We start from the raw sequence: 25502 nt of genomic DNA, 5'->3' as shown, positions 1-25502 counted from the left end.
TAAAGATATACAGCAGCCCGAAAAATAGTTATGTTTTCACTTTGAACAGATAGAACTGTGATAATATTGAAGAAATCATTGAAGGAGAAAGCAGTTTTAGAAGTAATAACATCCAAGAGCTGAAGCATTAGGTTAGAAAGAAGAAAAGAACTGTCTGCCTTAACATGTCAGAGAGCAGCTAATTTCAAAGTTGAGTTGTCAAAATTCTCCATGCTTACAGTTTGTCTACAAGGAGTAATTGGAGACAAAGTGAACCTTACTCTGATGGGAACAAATCTACCCCTCATCTCCAAAATATGTCTCCTCTTAACAGATTTGCACCAAATGTCACAGAGAATAGGGTTTACTTCCAGTGAATTAAAATATAGAAGATGGTACATTTTCCTCAAAGTAAGGGAAGGGAAGGTTCCTCTAAATTTAAGGATGTGCAATTTGCACAGAATGCCAAATATCAGTTCATCCAAATCTGTAAGAAGACATCTAGTGTCTCTCCTCTCCCTCAATAAAATAAATCCTGGAAGTATTTTCCTCACAAAAACATTAAATGACAAAATGGTTGTGACACTAAAAGGTGGCATTGAAATCAGGTGTTCCATTTGACTGGCAGGGCTACAGTTTCTCAAGAGTCATTTCTATGTCTCAAGTGAAATGGCTGCTGAGAAAAATCTATTCTTGGTGGAACTAAAGTGGTCATGACAGCTTATCCTTAGTTTATCATTCACAGCTGGTGAACTAAATGAATTTATGCCAAGTAAGCTCTTACTTCTAACAAAGTAACAAAATAAGGAGATAATTGCAAAAGAAGCTTAAGCTTTTCACAGTTTGATGCAAACATATTAAATGGTGTGACTGACCTTATGTAATACCATAACTGAACTCATAAATGTCTGCAAACATATTCTTTAAAGCAATCAAATACCTGGGCAGCTACAAATTCCACAGCAAGAAAGCAAACAGTTCTTCTCTTGCTTCAACATCAGTGGTGAGTCTAGCTTACCAATGCTTGGATTCTAAAATAAATTTCTGGCACGTTTTATGAGCTTCAGTAGGAACTTGAGTGAAACCTCACCCTAACCACTGTAGCTTTGCATGTATGATAGGCTTGGGGTTGTTTTATTAGGAGTATAAATGCCACTAGATGGAACTGAATTTGGCTGAGAGAACATCAAAAAACTTTGATGACGATTGTCTGTCTCTCAACAGAACAACAGAACTTACTGAAAATCCACTTGTGATGGAAGGTAACTACATTTGAGCTTTAATGTTCCAATCTTAAATGTTTGTTTTGCCATAATATTAATAGAAAATTGACAAGGCATTGTGCTTTGTAAGTTTAATATTTGGAACAGCAGTTGGACGCTAATTGAATAGGATGCTGAGTTGCTGAGTTATTTGTGGCTGCAGCTATTGTGTCAATAGCAAAGGCACAGGGAAATGAAAATTGCTAGCATGAACCAGACTATTGGTCCATTTAGCTCAAGTTAACTGGATGTGCTAAGGAAACTCAAAAGAAATAATGATGGCATTTGTTTCCCCCTTCTTTGAATGTGGAGGTTCTGTTTCTGGCTATTGCAGCCAGTTGTTTGATGGACAAGTGAACATACGGAAAGTTTAAGAAAATATGCAGATTGCTTCTGTTACATAATTAGGTTGTCATTATTCACATCCTTATCCCATTCTGTATGTATAGCTCAACATTTAGCAGTCATAATATTTTATATTGTTCTGATGGCTTTTTATATTATTATTTTAATGGGTGGTTTCCCATGTTGTTACTGTGCAGATGGAAGGCATCCATCAGTGGAATGGGAAGGAATGCAATTTGGGGTTATTTCCCTTGCCCCAACAGCCCCCTCATGCTTTTCTCTAAATCTGCTCTAGAGTGTTAGTGAAGTCCAACTTTACGAGAAGATCTGGCAAGATTGGGGGGGGGGGGAGACAAAAAAACAAAAAAACCCTCCCCCTTTCTCATTCCATCAGCAGAACAGCACCACTAGATTTCATCCTTTGCATATTTTATTAATGCCATCAACTGCTTTAGCACTTCTGCATTGAAAAAGGTCCATAATCATAATAATAGCAATAATAATTCAGGCTGCTGTATCTGGCAAGAAGAAAAATCCTGTTAATGTGTCAGTTTGCTCATTTGTTGTATTCTGTTTCTGTAGGCAGCCTGTGAGAAGTGTGTGTGGGGGGTAGCAGTTGTTATGCTGTCCAGAGCAGCAGTAACAGCATAATAGCAATTAAGTCTAAGATGGCAGAGCCGAGGTGCTAAAATGATGAGAGCCAAGGTGCTAAAATGAGCACAAAGGCAACATATAGCACCCAGTATGGGGCAACCAGCTGTGCGGCCCTAAATCCGGTTATGTTTGTATAATCAGAGGCAATAGGCTGTGTTTCCATCTAGTACGGATACTTTTAAAGGAAATAAAATATTGTCTTCTAGTGAATGGAAGCCAAAGTTAGGTGGCATGAGAGACATCATCACTACAGTGTGACATTGAATCAGTACTATTAGAAGCACAGCTCTAAGATCAGAATTTGCTAATGTCCTGCAGTGCATGGCAAATAGGAACTTTATATACTAAGCTGTGCATGTAAATCCATGATTAACCTGCAATGTCCCTTACATTGACATCACGATTGATTTCATCAGAGCATTTCCAGACTCATGCAGAGCAGTTACACAAGAAAACTAATCATTCTGTACAAAGGGTTGCAAACCTGACATTACACAGTATTAGTAGAAGAAGATCAAAGCTGGTTAAGCTTTGCACCTGAGGAGTGTGGAAAATGTAAAACTCTGTCTCCTGCCATCTTTCCTTTTTTAAACAGCCCTTGAAATGCACATGGAGCAGAGCAGCATATTGCATACATTTGTTCAAGGAATTTCTAAGATACGATAGAAAAAAACGCACACATAGAGGCAGAGATATAGCTACATAACTTCTAGATGGAGTGTTCTAGCAGCTTAAACCATGACAAGGGTGAGGAACCTGAGGCCCCTCAGATGTTCTAGGACCAATAGTCAGGGATGATGGGAATTGTAGTCCAATAATCTCTGGAGGAACCTGAGTGGATGTGAAACATAGTTAAAGTATGGTGTATGCTGACATTAAATTGTACACTCTAGAGAAGAAGAGTCCCCTTGGGAAGCTGTGATGCTTTTTATCTCTCAAAACAGTATAGTATTATGCACCTTCTTCTAACAGTCAATGAATAACAGCCTGTTCCTGAGGGAACAGTCTGAATGGTATGTTGCAGCAGAGACAGCACCTTTAGGTGACATCTTATGGCATCTAAAAGATAATAAATTTATTGCGGCATAATCTTTTGTGGACACCTTAATCAGAAGCATAACGTAGTCCTCTAAGGAAGCAGACAGTGCACTTCAGTGTTGTTTAATTACTTCTGTTGCTAAACTTGGATGGATTATACAAAGCCTCAAAACTTTGTTTAAAAATATGTTAACACTAAGCTCCACAAAAATTCATAAACAAAAGGTAATAAGTGTTGTATATAATAAATTCCTCATGGAAAAACTATATAAAAGATAATGAAATCCATTTTAATCTTCTGGAGCAACCTTTCAGTGCAAGAAAAGAGAGCATTCTCTTTCATTTGTCAACACCTCAGTTTTTGTTTGTTGATTCAAATGACAACTTTGAAAAATGCTAATAGCCACATGTAGAGAAAGGGGGTGGGGAGGAGACAGATGGACAGACAGTTGTGTTTGTTTGTGTGTGTGTTTGTCACAGCAAAAGCATAGAATGGAACCTTCAAAGAAGCATTTGGGTTCCATTATATGCTTTAGCTTAATTGATTCAAGATGTACCTTGTGGTGCTCAGCATACCCCCCCCCCTAGGAATAATTGTATGGATTACAATAGGATGTGGAAATCAGAAAAAGGGACTTTTTTCATTAAGGATAATAACATGTCTATTCCTTGCAGTTTGAAAATGATTAAAAGAGACATATGAAACTAACACAGAAACAAAAATGTGTGCATATTTATTGCTTTCCTTAGCCTTCTTCACATCTTCAAAAGTGTGGCTTGTCAATGTGTCACAGTGAATGGGTTTGTGGCAGCTCTCCTCCCTCTCTTCCCCGCACAATGTTTTGGTCGGACCTGGATACACAAAGCTGGTGCTCATATATACTCATATGTTATGCAGGGTCTGTACATGTGCCTGGTTATGAAGACATGAAAAAACCTTTTTCTGGAAAGATTATTGTGGGGGGTGGGGCTGGTTCCGATTTTTAATTTGCTGCAGACTAAGTACAACATCCTAATAAAAACTGGTATGTTAATCACATTCAACTCAGAAATTTTAATTAACCACCACTGTCTTGTTGCTGATGTGCTTCTCAGGTTCACATCAGAGCTAAACAAAACTATGGCACACTCATTGGGTTGGACTCAGAAGTTCCTTGCATAAGAAGACAGATATGTTTGTTTTTCCTGAAGTTCCCCTAACCCTCAGAATCCGTGTTCTGAGAATATTAGAGCCCCATACTATTTATGGAGCAGTGGAGGAGATATTGGAAGCCCCATATCACTAATGGTGCTGCTAAGTTGGGGGGGGGGGTATTTTAAAAATTATTTTAAATATTCATTAATCGGTCCCATCATTATTTGTTTTCCTGCAGTCCTTGAGGTGAAAAATGTAGACCTAAACTGTGCTCAGAACTGCAACAACCATCACACACAGTTTTTTAGTTCTAATAAACTAATTGTGAGAAGAGGCCAGCTGTTTGGGTTCTATGTGCATTTCCAAAACCGAGAATGGGATGATGACATGGACAAGATCACGTTCACGGTGGCAACAGGTAATTCTTTTATATGATAACAAACGTGCTCCATAAAGTCACTAGAGGTCTTATGTTAAAAGCTTTAGTGTTTAGGGAGAACTTCTGTTTACTGTATTCCTAATGGTTAAGTACCACCGATTTAGAGCTTTTGTTACAATCAGGTGGTATGTGAATTTTGTTAAATAAAATGTATCATACAGGATTGATGATCTTTGAGCTACTTCATACCTATTTTCTCTGCATTAGCTGATGTTGGCACTGTTATGACAAAGAGTCGTATTCATAGAAGTCTGCAGAGCTTTTTCTGTCAAAGGAGAACACTGAATGAACATGAAAAAAATTCATTTTCATGGAACTATTCATAGAATTCCCTTAATACCCTTCGCCAAAAGTAGATGGCTCACACAGATAGATAACCTTTCTGAATATTTCAGTAAGCCAAAAACAACCTGTGTGTTGACTTGTGTGGCTTTGGCCTATGCTTGTTTACTCAAAGTTAGTTTCTGTGATTTCAGACAATGTTACTCCCAAGTAAATAGGCATAGGATTGTTATTGCATTGAATGTATGGGGTGAAATTGCAAAAAACAAAACAAAAGCCAAACCAAACCAAACTAAACCACCCAAAATATATATTTATAAAACTGCATGCAGTTATTAGAAAAAATGAAAAGAACAGACCCCACTTACTTTCAGAATTTAGTAAAAAGAGATCCATACATATTGTATCATGTTCATTCTTTGATCTTCAGAGGACCTTAATTCTAAAGATACAAATCTTTGCTCATCTTTGGAGGCCAGCCATTATCTTCATTCATTCTCCTATGCTTCTTTGAAGTTCAGCATCATATTAATCTCACAAATCCTATATAAAGTTTTGCATCTTTATTCTTTCACCAACAATTGTAAATAAGTTTAGGCAAAACAGTTCTTGCGTTCACTTCCTTTTTGAACAACTTTCTTGAACAGGTCCGAAACCCTGCGAATCTCTTGGAACAAAGAGCACCTTTCCTTTAGGGAAATGTCCAAATCAAAGCCACTGGAATGCTTGCTACAAACTCCATAATGAACAAAGCCTCCATGTCAGTCTGTTCCCTCCCGCCAGTGCCTGTATTGGCTGCTACACTCTGAATATGTGTCTGGTGTCATGTGAACACTCAAGCACCCAACATCTGGGAGACTTTTATGTTCTCTTCAACCCTTGGTGTTCTGGTAAGAATCAATAAGAAACTCCTTGTCTGGATAGTCTTGCTAAGCAAGTAGCTATTGAAAGCAGTACTGCAAAGCAGCCATTTTGTTTATCTATTATTTGATGGATTCATTTGCAGCATGTAGATCCAAATTGGTTTGACATATTTAAAGCATGCTTGATATTAGAGGCCTGTCCCAAAGGTATGATAATAAGGGGTCATTTACATATGCAACAAAATGATCTCATCACAGCTGAATGCATGAACTGCCTGTACTGGGAAAAATATAAATCTCATGCCTGATCTGGTGTAAATTTTATGAAAATTCTGCCCTTGATATTGGAACTTGTTCAGAGACCTTGTCTATACTGTTTTCTCAGATGACCCTGTCTATTTAGACAACCAAGCTCACAGAGAAGAGTATGTCCTGAATGAGCATGGGATTGTATTCCAGGGGCTTCCCAAACACGTAACTTCTCATCCATGGTATTTTGGACAGGTAAATGCAAGATTATGGCTCTTGAATGTATTATGAGTTGCACCTATAATTAGATTAATTATACTCTTGGACACAAATTGTCTATGGAAAAAGAGACGTACATAAAATGCTTTCTATCCAATGGCTGTAGCCAGTGTTGCATATTTAAAAGTAAAATTCCCACACACTCTTTCATGGCAGTAAGCCCCGCTGAATCAGTAGGAGTTACTTCCATATAGTTACTTCCATGTGCACACAGTTTCACAAATGGAGGGTGTGTTCATTGACTTAGTCCAAGCCTGTGAGTTAGTCCTTTGTCTGCAAGCCACAGTGGATGATAAATAAGAATATTGCCCAGGCAGCAGCTATCCCGGTCTCCAAATAAACAGGTGTTTTTAAAACAGGTAGAAGCATACATTTTTGTACCCTTAAGTTTATATAACTTGGGGCCAAATTGCAAGTGAAATCCATTGAAATTAGCTCTAAACCACACGTCGCCCAACCCTGTGCATGTTTACTCAGAAGTAAGTCCCACGGTGTTTGATGGGGTTTGGTCTCGAGTAAAGTGTCTCTTTCTTACTAAAGGATGGCCTTTAGTAATATGGTGTCCTGAGTGAGGACAAAATTTGGCTGCAAATGTTTCTTATTTTCACAAAGCGTGTTCTCCTTCATGGAGAGCACGTGTTGCGGTGGGGTCTGCTGAGCCACCCCTCTGTTACCAGGCAGGGTCTCTAAAGATGGCCTGGGGCAGTAATTGGTTCACTGGGTTGCTGGGGTAAAAGTTATGTTGCAATTTCGGTGGGAGGGGTAAAATGTTTAAATACTCTGCACGCAGCCTGGAGCTTTCTCTTTGCTGTGTGCAACGGATCACCCGCCCACCCGCCCTTGAGTAAGGGGTTGTTGCATTGACCTTGCTATGCCTGTCATGGGGTTGTCTGCCGTTGGGGCAGGGGCTTGGTAGGAATTTTGTCCATCTGGCTGATTGGCTGGGCCATTTGGTTTTTGCCTACTGCGTAGCAAATCGTCACAACTTGTAAGGTTGCGGTTAGGCATTGGTTAGAAATTGGTGGAGGAGGGGTTAGGATAGGCTGGGCCTGCCCCTCCATGGTTGCTGCGGAAAGGGAATTCCGTTAAAGGAATCCTGGGGCTTACCAACTTTTAATCCAATCCCTGTAATGGGACTAGGGCCGGCAAGCCTTCGGGGAGCATGCGGATAAGAATTGAGGGTCTGTGACTCAGCTCCATTTCTCCCCGACTTGCTTTCCCCCGCACTGTCTTTCGGTGGTGCCTGGAAGTCAGTTCTGTCCCCAGGCGGGGGGGACAGATAGTCTTAACCAATGCCTAAACAACCACTCATGGTTTTGTATTTAAATAAAGTTGTGGCCAAAATTAAGTGTGCATTGTGAGTTATTTGGGGGGTGGCTTGGGGACCTCGACACGCAACAAGGAAATTTTTGTTCTGAATATTTGTGTCACAAATGGCTTCAAAATGAGTGCTCATATTTTGTGTGTTTAGTTCCAAGATGGCATTCTGGATATCTGTCTGAAAATTCTGGACACAAGTACAAACTTCCTTCGTGATCCTGGCATGGATTATTCCTGTCGCAATGATCCCGCGTACATCAGCAGGGTGTTGAACAGTATGGTAAAGTTTGAGTACAGGACGTTTAATTGTCTCTTGTGGATATGTTTGCCTATAACCACTCTTGGCATTGGTTTGCCTCTGTCTCTCCAGTCATTACTAGCTGCTGGCTCATCACAAATCTGTCAGCAGGCACAACCCCAGAGAAATTCCTAGGAAATGTGTGTTTGGCTTATGTAAATTGCTAAATTGCCCACTGATAGTCAGCTTTGCAAAGGTGACTGTGCCTCTCTTTGTTAACTGGGGAAAATGGTTGTTATGATGATTGGAGAACAGTAGTACATCTCTTAAATGACAGCTCCCTGGCCCTGATAAATATCTCTTAAATCCCTGGCAGCAATAAGAACTGCAACAAACATTTATATATAAATATATATGAAAAATCACCCACCACCATCACCTTTAATAAGAAGCAGATGAATTTCTATTCCTAATAGTTTTCTGCTATGTTTCAGAAACCCATCTGACTTCTCCTAGACACTAGGCATTTGGTGTTGTTGGTTCCATGCTGTGGAATGCTGTTCCAAAAGAGATTTGGCAGAGATCCTTGCTGGCAATTTTCTAATATCTCTCAAAGTTCTTTTTATGCTACCTGGCCTATTCAGTTGTTTAGTTGCCGCCCAAGATGGGCCAGTCATTTTTATGATTGCTTTGCATTGCTTTTATCGTATCTTAGTTTTACACCTGTATGTATCTTTATGCACTCCATTGATATTTTATATGAGTGGGTACTTTGTAAAAATATATATATATTAAAAAAAACAACAACAGGGTTCTGGATGGTAGGATTAGAATCCAAGAGATGAAAGTGATGAAATAATATAAAATCTCACCCTACAAAGGGAGGTTTCAGGATGGGGGAGGGGAGAGAGAGAAGAATATGGCCTGCAATTCATGTACCCTGTGCTTCAGTATTGCTAAATGTATGGACATATTAGTGACTGGATGAGGACCATTGGGAGCTCTATGGAAATATTTCTGAGCATTCTATGAATAGAATATAATAGCAATATTTTTTAAAAAAGAAAAGAGGTACGCATTGCTATTTATTTTTAATTTCCCTGGAGTTTTGTCTAAACAGCTCTTAGTCAAATTTAATTTCTTCACACAAGCACACATAAAAAGTCCTGTGCATGCAGATGATGTATTACATACCAGGGTAATGTATAGTGAATTTTAAATTCACTTACTGTGGAGTGGGGGAAAGTCAGAGCACCATGTGCCATTGCCCACCGTAAAGGGACCACCATTACTTGTTCTGATACCTCAGGCTGACTATAGCAACTGAATGTGATCCAAACTCTGTTTTGTCTTTGTCTCACCCCCCCTTTAAAAAAAAGCCTGTACAATTTCAACTGGGATTTGCTTATTTTAATCTTGTAAAACAACATGTAGATGACTGATTCTCTGTAAATATTTATATAAATGTCCATCTTCTCATGGCCAAAAGCAGAGAGCAATGGCCTCTGAAAAACAGTATGCCTGCTGTATAGTATAATAAGATCTGAGGAGGTGAATTTGTACTTTAAACTATTGCATTTACATGCATCTCTCCCAGGTCAAGATTAATTGTTTCAGGTATATGTTAGTCACATACCGTTGCCTTTTATGATAAGGATGATCATTGTGCATGAAGTGATGTATGTTGATTCCGTGGAATGTTCAAGATGGGTATGGCAAGGATATTACTCTTGAGCACTGAGCACTGAGCACCTTTCTTCTTTTCAGATCTGTTGCCATAAGAAGAAAAGCATTCTGAAACTTCCACCCAGTAATAACTACTTGCAGGGACACAATCCTTTAATGTGGAATGGAAGTGCCCCTATCCTCCGCCAGTGGTTTCAGAGCAAGTGCAAGCCTGTCAAATATGGGTACTGCGGGACTTTTGCTTCGGTCATGTGTACAGGTAGGGGGCATGAATGGTCCTAACAGAAAAATACTTTCTCAGATGCAGATGGCAACTTCTAAATTCAACAAAAATTTAAATGGCGTCTGTTTGGTGTGGTGGGATGGCACCCAGTAATGTCAGATAAAGAACTATCCCCCCTAAAAAAGAATGCTAGTTATTAAAAATGTACAGAGTAGAAAGGCTGAAATTCTACTATTTCTACATAGCTCATGTCAGTTGGTAGAGCATGAGATTCTTAGTCCCCAGGTTGTTGGTTCAAGCCCCACATTGGGCAAAAGATTCTTGAATTGCAGAAGGCTGGAGTAGATGAACCTTGTGGTCCTTTCCAACTCAACTATTCAATGATTCTCCTATTTCTACCCATACCTGAACGTAAAGAACAAAAAATCAAGTCAGAGAGTAAGGCAACATTATAAGGAGGAAAGGAAGTATAATAACAAAAGACATTTTGGAATTCAGGAGGGTAGTCTTCTCAAGGAATGGTGTGAGACTGAATTGTCCTAGTATTTGGTATGCAGTGTTCCCCATCATGCCCAGGAACATAGGAAGTGCTGTCTGTCAAGTCAGATCACTGGTCCAGCTGGCTCAGTATTGTTGTTGACATGAACTGATAGCAGATCTCCTGCATTTCAAACAGTCAGTCAGTCAGATGTATTGCTTATAGCCAAAGGCTGCTGCAATGTATACAATATCATTCAATAGAATATATGCTAATTTGATACAAAAACTTAAAAACATTTATATTGTCAAAACATGACCTAATCTGCACAAAGCTATAGAAACTCCTTAATATACAAATTGAAACATTAGACAATAAAAATTATAAGCTAAAATCACATAAAATAGACAATTATGTACAAAGTTTAGTGAGAAAAATACAGCTTGGTGTAGGTGGGGTCAAATAAATGCATCTCCTTTACAGTTGATAGCTATCTCGGCTATATAATTTTTTTCTGGCAGCAGTTGCAAAAAGTGCCACACGCCAGGTCACATACTTATCAATGTCTGCAAGGAGATATAGAATCATGTCAGGAGGATTCTGGCCAGGGGACCTTATCATTATAGGTGTCAAAAACCGTTCTCTTGCTTCAGTATATAAGGGGCAGCGCAAGATATAATGCATAAGGTCCTCTAATTCAGGGACACTTCAAACAGGGCTTCCCCCCTACACTTCTCTGGAGATGTCAAGGATCAAATAGTTTTATATAAAAAGTATGTGCTCTACCACTGAGCTGTGGCTTTCCCTAAGCGCAAGCGTGCTTGAAACACCATGGCTATTTCTGAGCAGCACATTAGTGTGCAGATTCCATGTGCTCCCAAAATGTACTGACTTTAGCATGATAACTGCATGTTCAAAGCTTCTCTCTAAAGCAGGGAATCAGGAATAGCCCAATTTGCAGTAGTTATATTAACCTCATTAGATGGCAAATTTTGGTACCTAAAAAGGCCACAGGTTACTGGCCACTAGGGTACTCCTGGCATTGGGTTGGTTGAATCCTGAGACAAAGCAGAATGCCTTGGAGTTATTTTGAGCTTGTCAATGGCAAAGTAGGTTATCTGCTGAAAGCAAAAGGAATGCTTTTTAGCGTTCCATAGCCAGTGGGGGATGATAGAAAAAGTGAATGCAAAGACCAGGAAGAACTTCATTTATTTACTAGCTGCATTTGAAAACTTTTACAGGAAATATTCAAATAATATAAAAAGGCTGTGAACATTAGATTTACATTAAACAGGATAAAGATGAATGAATTGTTGAAGCAACTGGGAAATTAACTTTAAGATGTGCTGAATATTATTGGCCATTTGTATACTAGATAAAAGTAGACAGTAAAAAAATGTCTGCCATATACAGAAATGTCTGGGGCTAAAGAAACACGTTGCCAAAGCTGCAATATTCTATTTTCTGCCCTGATGTTATGAAACCATCTGTGCTGCTGACATATGCTGCTGGTTAGATTGTCAAGTAAATATACAGAAATCAGGGTGAAGCGAATTCTTACTACAAAAGCCTTAGAATCCATTTACAAATATGTCACTGGGTCATATCATTTCCTAACACATTGGCTGTCCATAATAGAGGTAACATAGTAATCTGTGACTATGTACAACCCATACATTTAAAACACATTACTTTCACCAAAACGTCCTGGGGATTGTAGTTTGTTAAGGATGCTAGGTACTGTAACTCTGTGAAGGATAAACTACTGTTTCTGGGATTCTTTGAGGGAAGCAATGTGATTTAAATGTACGACGCATAAGCAGATTAAAGTTAAATAGTTCTCCACAAACAGGATTGAAGCCAAGATGGGCCAATGAGAATTAAAAAGAAGGTATCTGCATGATATGAAGTAGTACAAACTTTAAAAACAAAGGGAGCAAAAATAACTCAATGGCCATGCTCAGTGATGTTTAACAGTCATAGGAAGTTGAGCTTTAGTTAGAAAAGAAAACCAGAAAATTGAGAAGGAAACAACTGAATTACCCTGCTTGAGCCCTTACTAGGTTAGCCAATATTGTGTCATTCAGGAACTCGTTGACCATGAGGTATGACAATGATGGGACACCACATTGCGATGACACCTCCTTGGCTACCCTTGGCTTACAACATCCTGGAAGAGGGCAGACTGGCTGGAACACTGAACAGGAGCAAACCTGTTAGGGGCTGAGCCTGTGTTGCAGTGGTATATATGTGTTAAAAGAGTCATATTCTTCCAACTATAGATACACGTGACTAGGCTTTCCTTGGAAATAGCACATGCAGTTTGATAAGCAGATGGTTTGTTGCCTGAACTACCAAAGTCTATGTAGCCTGAGTACTTATGGGCTTTGTTGCAAATAGTTGCATGGTTTTTGCTGAGTTAGGAAGGCAAGTTTTCTATCTCAGTGTGTGTGTGTATGCAGAACATATAATATCAGTGTTCGGGTATTTCATCTGTTTACAGTTATGAGATGTTTGGGAATCCCAAGCCGAGTCATCACAGGCTTCTATTGCCCTTTGAATGCTGTTGATCTTCTCACCGTCCAGGAGGTTTATGACTATACAGGCAAAACTTTAAATGGCAAAGAACACATCTGGTAAGTGAGCAACAACAGAGATGTTGAAGGATAAAATCAGAGAATTGGAGAAGCTTCAGCATGAGAATGACCAAGGATTCACAAGTATGGTTTATGATAACTGCATTTATGATGATGTCCACTATATCAGCTGCAGTCTCCATTGTAAAGTAATAAAAACATTCATTTTCTTTAAAAGTAGTTACTTTCTTGGAGCCCTAAAGTCAAATTAAAATTCTAAAGAAATAAATGTAAATACAAAAGCATTTTCTAAATGATACTCAATCTTTGTACTGGCATTTCATACAACATGGGATCTTTTATCCTAAATCATTACTGAATGATCAGGTTTCTTCAGAATTAGCTTTGCATTTCGACACAGGAAGTGTCTGAATTTCTGTATTCTACAGGGTACATCATTGCTGGAATGAATCTTGGATGGCCCGAAAAGACATAAACCAAGCTATGAGTGACTGGCAATATCTGGATCCGACACCTATAGAAACTAGTAAAGGTAAATGAAGCCTCTTTCACAGGGCTTTTTTTCCATCCCAGACTCACTGGAACTCAGTTTTGGCACCTCTCGGGTGGGCTCCATTGCCATTATAAGAGAACAAGGGAGGCATTTATGGTGAGTTCTGGCACCTCTTTTTCTAGAAAAAGAGCACTGCTCTTTCCCAATCCAGAGATAATCATGTGTAAGAAGGCATTGCAAATTATTAGTAACCCGCAAATAATAACTGATGGACAAAGAGAAGAGAGCTGGATATTATCTCCTTATGTAGGGCAGATTGTAATATGCCTCTTCCTCTAAACTCTGAAGTGCTGGTGAGGCTGCATTAGTAGGTATTAGTAGGCGGCATTAGTTGGCCCCAGCCCACATGGAAGGTGTCCAACCTGTAGCTGCATTGTAGGTACCATATGATCTGGAACTCAGCAGCATGGGAAGGGTTAGTGCTTCAGTGGCTTCCATGCATAATATGAGTATTAGTGCCACAAATTGAATTTGTCTCATACCAACAGCAAAAACAGGAGATTTAGCAAAGCAGTCATATATGGCTGGTGTTAAGCCTGGCAGGTAATAAGTTGCACGACTACAACTTAGACTGCAAACATGATAGCCATTTCCCAGTATGGATAACCAGTATGGTGTCCCTCAGATGTTGGGGAAGCTGGCTGGAGCTGATGGGAGTTGGAATCCACCAATATATGGAGAGTACCATTTTGGTTATTCAGGTCTACAGACTTTCATAGCAGGTTCTTTCTTTCTTTCTCTCTTTCTCTCTTTCTTTCTCTCTCTCTTTCTTTCTTTCTTTCTTTCTTTCTTTCTTTCTTTCTTTCTTTCTTTCTTTCTTTCTTTCTTTCTTTCTTTCTTTCTTTCTTTCTTTGAAGCTGGATTCTCAGGGATTGCCAGCTATACTGTTAAGATAAATACAGATTCTTAAAATTTAGTATAGTGATTAATCAGACTACCATTGAACAACATGTTTGTCTTTGTTTACCTTAGGATCAGTGTGCAGTGGCCCTATCTGGGTCAAAAGCATCAGAGATGGAGATGTGGATACTGATTCTGATGGCCCTCGTGTATTTTGTATGCTAAATGCAAGGAGTACAGCCTGGGTTTCTCAAGGTAGAGGCAAGAAGACAAAACTGCACTGTGATATCTCGCCTTGTGGGCAATGCATCAGCACCAAGAGTGTTGGCGGAGATTTGCGTGAGGATGTCACTGATGCTTACAAGCATGAATTAGGTAATGACCAATTTTAATGAGAATAACTGAAGTTTAACATGTTGATATAGTAAAATGAAAAGTGATCATTGGAGATATGTTATTTGCCCCCAACCAGGTTCTCTGCAAGAGAAAAAAGCCTTCTATAAAGCTTGCAGAAAAATCAGTTCTCAATACCTCAATGCTCCCAATTCCGAAATCGACAAAGATATAGCATCCCAGAGAAACAAAACTTTGAAAGACACTGGGGTGACAATGAAATTTAAGATGGCTAATTGTCCCCTTTATGGTCAAGATGTTCAAATAAAGTGGATGCTTGAAAACTTGTCGAATGAGGCTAAAGACAGGAAATTCAACCTTTGTGCTCAGGGAATGATATATAATGGCTGTTCACTGGATCCAATCTGGAAAGACTGTGTGCATGTTACACTTGGCCCCAAAGAAGGTAAGTCTTAACTATTTATTTAACTTATTTATACATACTGTCTTAAGGCAGCATATTAAAATAAAAATATTTTACAAGGCCCAGGGACAATTAAAAAATCTTCATCTGACACTCAACATTTTGGTGTACAGCAGGCATGTTTTGGGACTACAACTCCCATCATCCCTAGCTAACAGGACCAGTGGTAAGGGATGATGGGAATTGTAGTCTGGAGGGCCAAGTTTGGCCATGCCTGGTGTACAGCAACCCCCTGCTGCCTCAGTTTAATTAGCCAAAAGCCTGGAAGAAGACACATGTTTTTGCCTGGTACCAAAAGATATGTTATGAAGGTGCCAGGCAGTCCTCCTTGGGGAAAGATTTCCACAAGCAGTCCATGAACACGATGCTACAATCAAGCAGCCTCTTACCTATCTCGTATCAGATGGTAGGAGTACCTGGAAAGACACATTGAGATTTTTGTAATGCAGCACCCAAATGTATGTTTGGAGAGCAAATGAGGATTCAAATTTAGATAATTTGTAATCATGCATTTGGGCCCGTCTTCTACCATTTGGTGACATTTACTGAGTGCTATTAATTTGAGATATAAAGTGGAAAACAGCATTGCACTCCCACAAATTAGCTGTACGTTCTGGTAATATAGATTTCACTTGGAAAACATGAACATGCAAAAACTGCTTTGGAATTGCATGTAAAACACTCTCAAATTTTCTCTTTGTTTCAACAAATAGCTGTATCAGATCTAGAGAATGTTCACCATCTAACACTCTGATCCTATAATCATTACTTGGAAAGAAATCCTACTAATTTATAGAATTTACATTTAGGCAACTCTGCTTAGGCTGCAATTTATGACAGAGTCATCCATCCTTTATACAGCAGGCAGTAGGCCCACTTGTTCTACATTATTGACAATCATTTAATAATCTATCACTTGAACATTTAGATTTGGTTCCGTAAGCGATAACATGTTTCACAAAATAACCTTTCTCAAACTGGTGCTCTCTAAAAGTACGATTCCCATAAGCCCCATCTAGCATGTCTTGGATGACAGTAATTGTTTTCAGAAACATCTGGAAGACATCAGGTTGCAGAAAGCTCAAATGATTTGACTTTTATGTTATTGTTTATGTTTCTCTTGTCACAATTTCCCTCAAAATGACTCACTGATGAGACTCAAGCCAACCCTTAGAATGGAGAGGAATTCTTGAAATTCTCTAGAATGGAAATTCTGACTCTAAAAAGTATGTTCAATACATTTTGCCTTACAGTGAAGACGATTAAGATAGAGATACCCTATGAAAGTTATGAGTCTCACCTTTGTGATTATAATATTATGAGGGTAGCAGCTGTCTCAATGCCAGAGCCTAAGGGAGAAATCATGATGGTGGAGAGAGATATCCTGATTGACAGCCTTCCCATTGAGATAAAGGTAAAGACCATTTGACCCTTACAGTGAACAAGCAATGGCAGTCTCAGACAATTCGGCAAGAGGATAACTGAAGTCATGAGGATAACTGAAGTCAATATCTGTTTACCTTGGAGGAGAGAGCATAAAATATATATAATATATATAATATTTTTGTGGCATTTGCTTATTTTTAATTTGTAATGTCTTCATGGTGCTAAATAGTTCATATTTCAATATTGTATGAACTGCTCAGAAGTCTATTGACTGAGGGGGAAGAGTCAGCAAATGGTCTAAATTACACTCACACACAAGAAAATCATACCAAACAGCAGATCTGCCATTCCACATCTTATCCCTATACTGTTGGACCCCCTTCATCTGTGTGTGAAGCTCCAAATCTTTCGTGTGTGTGTACACAAACACAAACCCACAGAGAACAGTAGTGGCTCATGTGGTGTGGCAGAACCATGAAATTGCCTTCCTCTTGCCAGTATCGCTACACCTTACCTGAACGGGGATGGGACAGGGCAGAAGCCATGCAATGAACCAGCAAGAGCACCAATTCACACAACCTATCTTCACTGTACCAGTACTATCAAGGTAGCTCTACGTCACAACACTGGCTGCTTACCTGCCATACACCTCCCTTTAGCTGGAGAGGATGGAATCCAATTCTCTTTCCTAAGATGCCTTTTCCATTCTAAACATGCAAGATATATCACTACATCAAGATACCCTTTCCTAACACTTATCTCCTGCAAAAACTCACCAATTGACCATTAAGGATGATTACCCAGTGATATACCTAATGGTCAGCATTAGCAATATACTAATTAGTATAACAATGTAAAAACAAGTTAAAAAATAAAAAATAGTCTAGTAGCACCTTAGAGACCAACTAAGTAAAAGGTGCTACTAGACTATTTTTTATTTTTTATAACTGTTATAATTTTAAAATTTATTTCACCTGCATCAGACCAACATGGCTATCTACCTGAATGTAAAAACAAGTGCTCATTTTTCCCCAAATAGGTTTTAAACTATCCGAAATTGAATGCACCATGTTCAGCTGAAGTCACCTTCTCTAATCCCCTCAAAGAAGATCTCAAGAACTGTGTGCTGCACTTGGAGGGTTATGGACTGTTTGGTGAGCCGATCGCTACTGAGTAAGTTAAGCCACAGTTTTGGTTTGCATCTTGAGGTTATCTGTGGTTCCTGTTTCCACCTTCACTCCTGCTGTCAGCTATGAAGTTCCACACTGTAGCTTTAATGACAATGTTCACTGAGCCTGCATGCATCCCATGCATTTAAAGCACATGATTTTCCCCAAGGAATTATGGGAATTGTAGTTCACCCCTCAAAGGGCTACAGTACGTAGCACCTTTAACACACTATGATTCTCAGAATTGCTTGAGGGGGGGGGTCATGTGCATTAAATGTAGTGTGTAATGTCGTTTGTGACATCCTGTAGTCAAAGAGGTCAACTCATTAATCAACCAAAGGTGGTTTGCCTAAATCATTGCATGTACAAATATCATCACATGCACCCTCTCTCCTTTATCTCTTCTGCAGACTGGGAACACTGGCTGCTAATCACAAGGCACAAACGTGTGTTGAGTTTACTCCATATAGGAATGGCAAACACCGATTCATTGCCAATGTCAGCTGCAACAAGTTCTGTAACTGCAAAGGATATGCCAACGTAGACATGGGGAATCCCCCACCAACCTCTGGAGAAGAAGGAGCATAAGTAATACAAGAGGGGAAACACTGAATCTGTAAATAATAAAGATATGTTTTGTAGTTCTCTCATAAGGAGTTGGATAATCTCAAGGTGTATGGTTTGTATCTTATATGTATCTCACAGAACAAAATAACTTTTTAGGCTACCCTAAATGTCAAAGGCCACTTCACAAAACTCTACTGACCATTCCAGAAATGTGTTTTGACAATTGCTGGATCATTATTTGCTCAAATACAATTTGCAAATTTTCCTGAGAATACTGAGATATTTCCACCTTCTGGAATTGACTTGTAAGATATAAAATTACACATGTATTTGAAAGATGGTTATAAATCCAGACATTCTTTAAGATTCTAGATTCCAGTGATGGAGCAGGGTATAGTTTGATATATTTGTATTCTTGCATATATTTTAAATGCCCTTCTACTGATGTCAAGCTATATATATATTAAATGCCCTTCTACTGATGTCAAGCTATATAACAAACCCAACTGAAGTAAATGGGAATTTAACATGAATTATGAAGTATTGTATCCCTTGCTAGCTCTACTTCACAATTTTACATTAAAATGTTATGTTCAGGGTCAGAGATACACAAAGTTCAGAGGAGAAGATCTAAGACACACAGAGCTCTCAACTTGGAGCTCTGCATAAATAAAAGTAGGTTAGTATTATTCCTGTGATCACCTTCCACAGTCACATAATTGTACAATCACTGGAATGGAAATGATACCTGCTGCTAGGAATCACAGGTAGACAGAGTGCTGTTGCACTCATATAAAGCTTGCAGGCTTCCCACAGGCATTTCACCAGCCACTGTGAGAACAGGATACTGCAGAAGAAGTTATTCATGTATGCTACAATGGTGGCTAGCATCTTACTAGTCCAAAAATGGATGGACGACAAGATACCAACGGAGGAAGAATGGCAAGTTAAACTTATGGAATACACAGAAATGGCGAAACTTACAGGAAGACTTAGAGACAATGACAATAGGGACTTGAAAAAAAAGACTGGGAACCGTTTATGTTGGATCTACAGAAACGTTGTAAAGAATGAACTCACTAGCAGGGTTTGAGTAAACACAACTAAGGAAACAAGTGTAAAGGTTAAGAAACAATAATATGCAAATTAATCAAGTGTAAGATATAATTTGAAAGAAAAATTGGTATTAAAATGATAAGAATTAAGAGTATTTAGCAAGAAGATTATAAAAAAGAAAATAAAAATTAAGTAGTAGTAGCACATATTTAAAGAACCAGGAGGGGAAGTTGAGAGAAGTCGCAAGGTAGAGGGAGTTCTATTTTCTTCTTCTTTTTTCTTTTATATGATAAATGTCTTGAATGTTAAATTGTAAAATCAAATAAAAAATTATATATATATATAAAGAGAACAGGATACTGGACTAGATGAGTCATTGGCCCAATTCAGTAGGCTGTTCTAATGTTATGATCAAAAGGCCACCTGTGTCACAACTTTCTACAGTCACATTCAATATTCTCTCCCGATTTGACCCATATAATCCAAACTATATTGTGCCACAAGGAGAGAGTAAATCTGAAATGGTTTTAGCAGAACAATAGTTTCAGATGGCTCAGGGCATGTTTCTCATTCCTGATTGTGTCTGCTTTTTAGGCTGTTGCAAATAAAGATACATTAAGGATGATGCAAAGGCCAGGCAGTCACTCCAATGAATGAAATGCTTAACTAAATTGCATAGAGAACTAAATTGTAGCATTACAGGATTGTTGGTCTGCTAAGAGTTGACTTGACCCTTGATCAAACAGTCTGCCTGCAATCTTATGCACACTTTCCTGGGAGCAAGCCCACTCAAAAACAGGGGAATGTATGCAAGCATGCATAAGATTGCATTGTAAAGTACCCTTAAAAAGGTAAAGGGACCCCTGACCATTAGGCCCAGTCGTGGCCGTCTCTGGGGTTGCGGCACTCATCTCACTTTATTGGCCGAGGGAGCTGGCGTACAGCTTCCAGGTCATGTGACCAGCATGACTAAGCCGCTTCTGGCGAACTGCTTCTGGCAGATAGCTTCCGGGTAATGTGGCCAGCATGACTAAGCCGCTTCTGGCAAACCAGAGCAGCGCACGGAAATGCTGTTTACCTTCCTGCCGAAGAAGTACCTATTTATCTACTTGCACTTTGACGTGCCTTTTGAACTGCTAGGTTGGCAGGAGCAGGGACTGAGCAACAGGAGCTCACCCCATCACGGGGATTCGAACCGCCGACCTTCTGATCAGCAAGTCCTAGGCTCTGTGGTTTAACCCACAGCACCAACCGCGTCCCTTAAAGTACCCTTAGATTGCCTCTTTCTTAAATCACTGCAATGCAATCCCAGTTGCATGGATATTCCTAATTGGGGGCCAAAGCAAGTTTGAGTGCAAGATAAATAAATCCACAGGAAGCAGTTCCTTTTTGATTTTGGCTTGCAGACTGACTAATATATGTCCAGAGAAAAGCTGCTTTGGGGTTTTTTGGGTGTTGAGTTTGCTTTGAGGTTAGTCTTCCCTGTGGTGTGCTGGCATCTGCTCACCCACGATACCTGCTCAATTGTACATGCACAAATAAAAAGATTATTATAAAAACTCCACAAGTATCCAGTGCTCTCTTTTCTAAAAGAAATGAGCACTGTAAAGGCTGCACAGAATTTCCCACTGTGCAGAAAACAAAGAATAAGAAACAGTGTCATTTTCAGACAATAACAGTTTCCAAGTCTTATGGTTGCCCATTTATTTGTGTTCTATCATGGTAGCTACTTACAATTTTGTCTTGGCTTCTTGTTTGTCACATTCTGCTCTGTCATGCACTGAATATTATTTGCTCCTTAAAATCTCCCTCCCATTGTTTTCAGATATAATGCACCCATGTCCTTTGCATGAAAATTAAAGGTTTGAAAAAAATGCTACCTCTTTTCAGACTGAATGCTCTTTTCCAGTTAAGCTTACATACGGCATGCACATGTGTGACCTCATTCAGAAATGAGAAACCAGAGAAGTAATGCACAGGGATCGGGGATGCCTAAAGAATTACCATCATAAGGAGCAAGATTACCCTTTCATCCTTGCCAAGAATTTGATTAGTTTGCCCTGTTGTAATTAGTTAGATGTGATCAATAGCCTTTTATTTATTGCCATTCAGTGAGTTTCACTGTGAAAATTTCCTTTGCATGAAAGAGAATAAAGATTCAAAACATGAACAGCAATTCATGCTCTCTTTAGAGATCTTCAAAGGTAGAAGCAAGCCACCCACAGGGACTTTGAACTGAGGACTTTCACTTAGTTCTCACTACTAAAATGTTCATTTCCCCCTTCATTAAAAGTTAGCAACGATGAAGCAAATACATGCAGTTTGAGACCACAGCGATGCCTATACAGACCAATTCAATCCATTGAAACTGGAGGCTCTCATACAATTGTCAATGACTTTGTGGCAAAGCGTAGTATCCATAGGGAAGAATATCTGGTAAAAAGTAACTTTCCCCTGCCCTTTCCTTTGGAAACTTTACCAACAAATGGGAAGAGCTCAAGCTTTATTCAAGAAAGAAACAGGTTTTTTAAAATACAAAATGAAAGCATGAAGGTTCTGGCTGTTGAATTAAGAGCCAGACGTCAAATGCACTATGAAAGAGTAGATGGGGGATGAGGATCTGGGTAGATATTTATAAAACAAAGACCTGTGATTTAGATATCTCATTCTTACTTCATTCCCTTAATTTTTTCCTAACCTATCAAAGTGAATATGACATTGAGAAGTTATAATAACTTTATGTTGCTCTGGCTTTCCCGGTAAATTGAAGATTGCGGAAGGGAAAAAACCCATCCCTGTGAAACAATGCTCCCAGCAAAGGCAATTTTTCAGCAGTGCTCATGTGGTTATCCTATTAGTTTCTTCTCTTCAATAATGTATTAAGTGTGTAAATAACTGCCAGCAGAATGGACCTGTGTTTCTTAAGTATTTTGAAGCCATATCCTCTAGCATCTCATTACCTTAGTAAATGGTTCAGAGGAATGTGGTACTTAAACTGTGCAGTGAAAAGGGGTCATTGCTGTCCCCAAGGCTTTTCTGAGCAAGGCACTAATGAAGGTGTTATAATCCTTGAGTAGAGCACCTGTTATCCTTTCACCTAAAGAAAAGAAGCTGTTTGTTTGGAAAGAGCAGTGGAGTTCAACTTTCCCACCACTTTAGCAAGCAGACAATAGCCGGGTAATGGGAAAACTCAAGGTGATTATAAGAATGCTGCTCAGGAAGGCAATATCTACAAATCTTTGCTTTGACATTCCAGAAATGAATAGCTCTGACAACTGCAAGCTTATTTCCAAACCACAACAGATTAGCTGTTTTCACTTACTTCATCAAAGCCTGAAAATGGATCTGACTATAGCCTCTTTCATCCTGGCCCTGCCTCCAAAGTTGCTTGGCTCCTCATCCCCTGCTTCTGTAGGACAGCAGTCCAGGCATGTAGATGACTGGGCTCGACTACATCCTTGTCTTTTAACCTGCATATGTCCATAACCTGATCTAATACAGGGTCATTATGGATGGGGGAAACTGCATGAGCTTGGAGCACAGCACAGCTTCTTGCATTTGGGTTATAATTTAGGGGTTTTTGTTGAGGGTTCTGTTGCTGTTAGAATTTGTCTAATCCACTTTTGAAGCCATCCAAGTTTGTGGCCATCACTGTATTTTGTGTGAGCGAATTCCATATTTTAACTATGCACAACGTGCACCTAATCCACACACAAATCTGTGAGATGTGGACCGTATCATTTTATAGAAAAATTTGTAAAGACTGAATTTATTGAGCATCTCTACTTGTGAATCCCATCTTCACATCGGCATTCCTTTCCTAGCACAGATAGTAGCCCAACCCTTTATGTCTTCATTATTTTCTGCAACCACTTGTAACACTTCCTTCCTCTAGGCTCTTTATTATTATGTCTAAAACCCAACTTTGCTTTCCTCATCAGTTCTGAACTTTTGCTCCCTTTCACCTCTTGTTCCCTTTTTCATCATCATCATCATCATAACTATATCTCACATCCAATCACTCTGCTACAGGATGTCTAATGCTCTCATTAGCAGAGCTGTGCTCAAAGCTTCTGCTTCCACTCATGGGTTCTTTTCTGTGTAGTGCTGAGTTTCTTCAATGACTGAGTGTGCTCAGGACCCCGTAAGAAAGAAGCTTAGCAATGATAGCTGTCTAACTTGGCTTCTTCACACCTTTAGTGTCTCCTTACTGCTTTGAGCTTCTGTACAGCTTCTTGCAATAATGTGAGTTTAAGTTCATGCACCTTTGTTCTTCCGAGAATTAGTAAAAAAAGAAAAAAGAAAATAACAAATATTTTTTTTGTTATGTATGTGTTAGAAGCAGTAAAGGTCATTTGAGGGGAAAAGGAAGAGTCTACGTGCAATCTTGAACGTATTATGACAGCTGCAGTGAACTAATGAAATAACATGAGGGTAAAAATGTTTGCTTCGAAACATATCAAAAGATAGCCATCAATCTGAGATACACATTGGATCCAGCTAAGTCCCTGTGTGAGTGGAATGACTTCAGCAAGTACAGCAGAACTCATCCCTCTCTTCTCCCCCTGTAACCCTCTCAAATATTCTCTGGAGGGTTGGGGGACTTTGAAAAAGGCATATGCCTTATATTGGCCATGATCTGTCATTAAATAAATTTATTCTGCATATTAGGATCCTCTTGCTCCTTTTCCTGAACAGTAGCAGTGGACTAGACTTTCACATCAGTAATCGTATAGACCACAGGTCTTGTGACCTTCCAGATGTTATTGGACTCCAACCCACAGCATCTCTTACCATTGGCCATGCTGGCTGGGACTGACAGGAGTTATAGTCCAATAACTTCTGGAGGGTCATAGGCTCCCCATCCCTGGCCTAGACAGTTTTACAGGTGAGCTGCTGCTGTTGCTTGCCAGGAGAGAAAGGGGGCAAGATGGAGAGGAGTCAGTGCAGAGCAAATGCACTGGCAGGAGTGCTGGATTGGTTTGACTGGTGAATTTGCACTGTGCTGACCTCACCACTGCCTCCTCCCTCTCCTCCTCGTAATCAGCAGCAACTCACTACTGGGAGGTCGAGTAAGTGTTTCTGTGCTACCATTACTGTTGAAGAAGAAGAAGAAGAAGAAGAAGAAGAAGAAGAAGAAGAAGAAGAAGAAGAAGAAGTTTTCCTCTGACTGGTTTATGTTCTTACGGGCCCAAGACCTGTGTCCTTCACATTGAAAACCATCCTAGGCCAACCTGATCCTGCTTGTTCTGCCTTTGGTCAGCATACACCTGAGTCCCACTGAGTACACTTATGCTTACTTCTGTGAGACTCCCATTCTCATTTGCAATAGAGTTCTTATGATGCTGACCTCAGTGCATGCTCACTTAACAAATGTTAATTCTTGGCCCAGCAACCAATGAAACTTGTACAAACATGACCAAGTTGCCACCTTAGTGATCCAGGCGGGCTATTGCCTGCTAGCCAGGCTCCCAAAGTGCCCAGAATATAGACAAACCAAGATATCAAATACCTTCATGGAAGACATTTCTGTTGGTGAGGGAGAACTGCTGCACAGGCAACCAAATCCACTTCTAAGGGATTTTCATGGACTACTGATTTGATTGTGTGGTGTAATTCCCCTTTATAGACTGAGGCAACAACAGGCTTTAGTCGGAAGCCCTCAGGGTCAGGGTCAAGTGATATGTAATAAGTGGCCACTTTGTAGGAGTTATGCTATGGCATTATTTCCTGAACAAAAGCTCTTAGAGTCGTCTCTAGAAATAGAGAACAATAGGCTACTCTGTAATTGACAGAGCCTGGTCCTGTCAGAAAATAAAATGAAGTGAAATTGACAGGATTGTCATTTCACAGGTGGTTACATGGATTGGTTTCCATTTCCCCCTCTCAGTCTCAGTCTCTCCAACTGTCACTCTTCTTCTGCATTATTCTTTTTGTCCATAATTTGCTATTCAGATTCTAAGTTAGTCTTTTAACAACCTGATCCATATGTCAATTAGGCCCAGAGTATTTGGATTTTCACTGACAATTCCATTGAAGTTGTCAGG

The 25502-nt window shown here is 39.5% G+C and overlaps 1 protein-coding gene across 1 annotated transcript; it reads left to right on the top strand.

Annotated features, from left to right (window-relative positions):
- The first annotated feature begins 1208 nt into the window (after positions 1–1208).
- On the top strand, positions 1209–18478 carry LOC309374435 (protein-glutamine gamma-glutamyltransferase 5-like). The gene is made up of 13 exons (XM_081919324.1): positions 1209–1241; positions 4652–4831; positions 5782–6024; positions 6383–6501; positions 7997–8125; positions 9851–10028; positions 12974–13106; positions 13496–13599; positions 14593–14835; positions 14933–15259; positions 16531–16691; positions 17703–17836; positions 18243–18478. Exons 1-13 carry the CDS (start codon positions 1235–1237, stop codon positions 18418–18420), a joined length of 2136 nt encoding a protein of 711 aa, XP_081775450.1. The 5' UTR covers positions 1209–1234; the 3' UTR covers positions 18421–18478.
- Positions 18479–25502: the final 7024 nt, after the last annotated feature.

This window comes from Podarcis melisellensis, assembly GCF_964234715.1.
Source record: "Podarcis melisellensis genome assembly, chromosome: 7".
Lineage (NCBI taxonomy): Eukaryota > Metazoa > Chordata > Lepidosauria > Squamata > Lacertidae > Podarcis > Podarcis melisellensis.
This window is presented reverse-complemented; position numbering and strand designations above follow the sequence as displayed.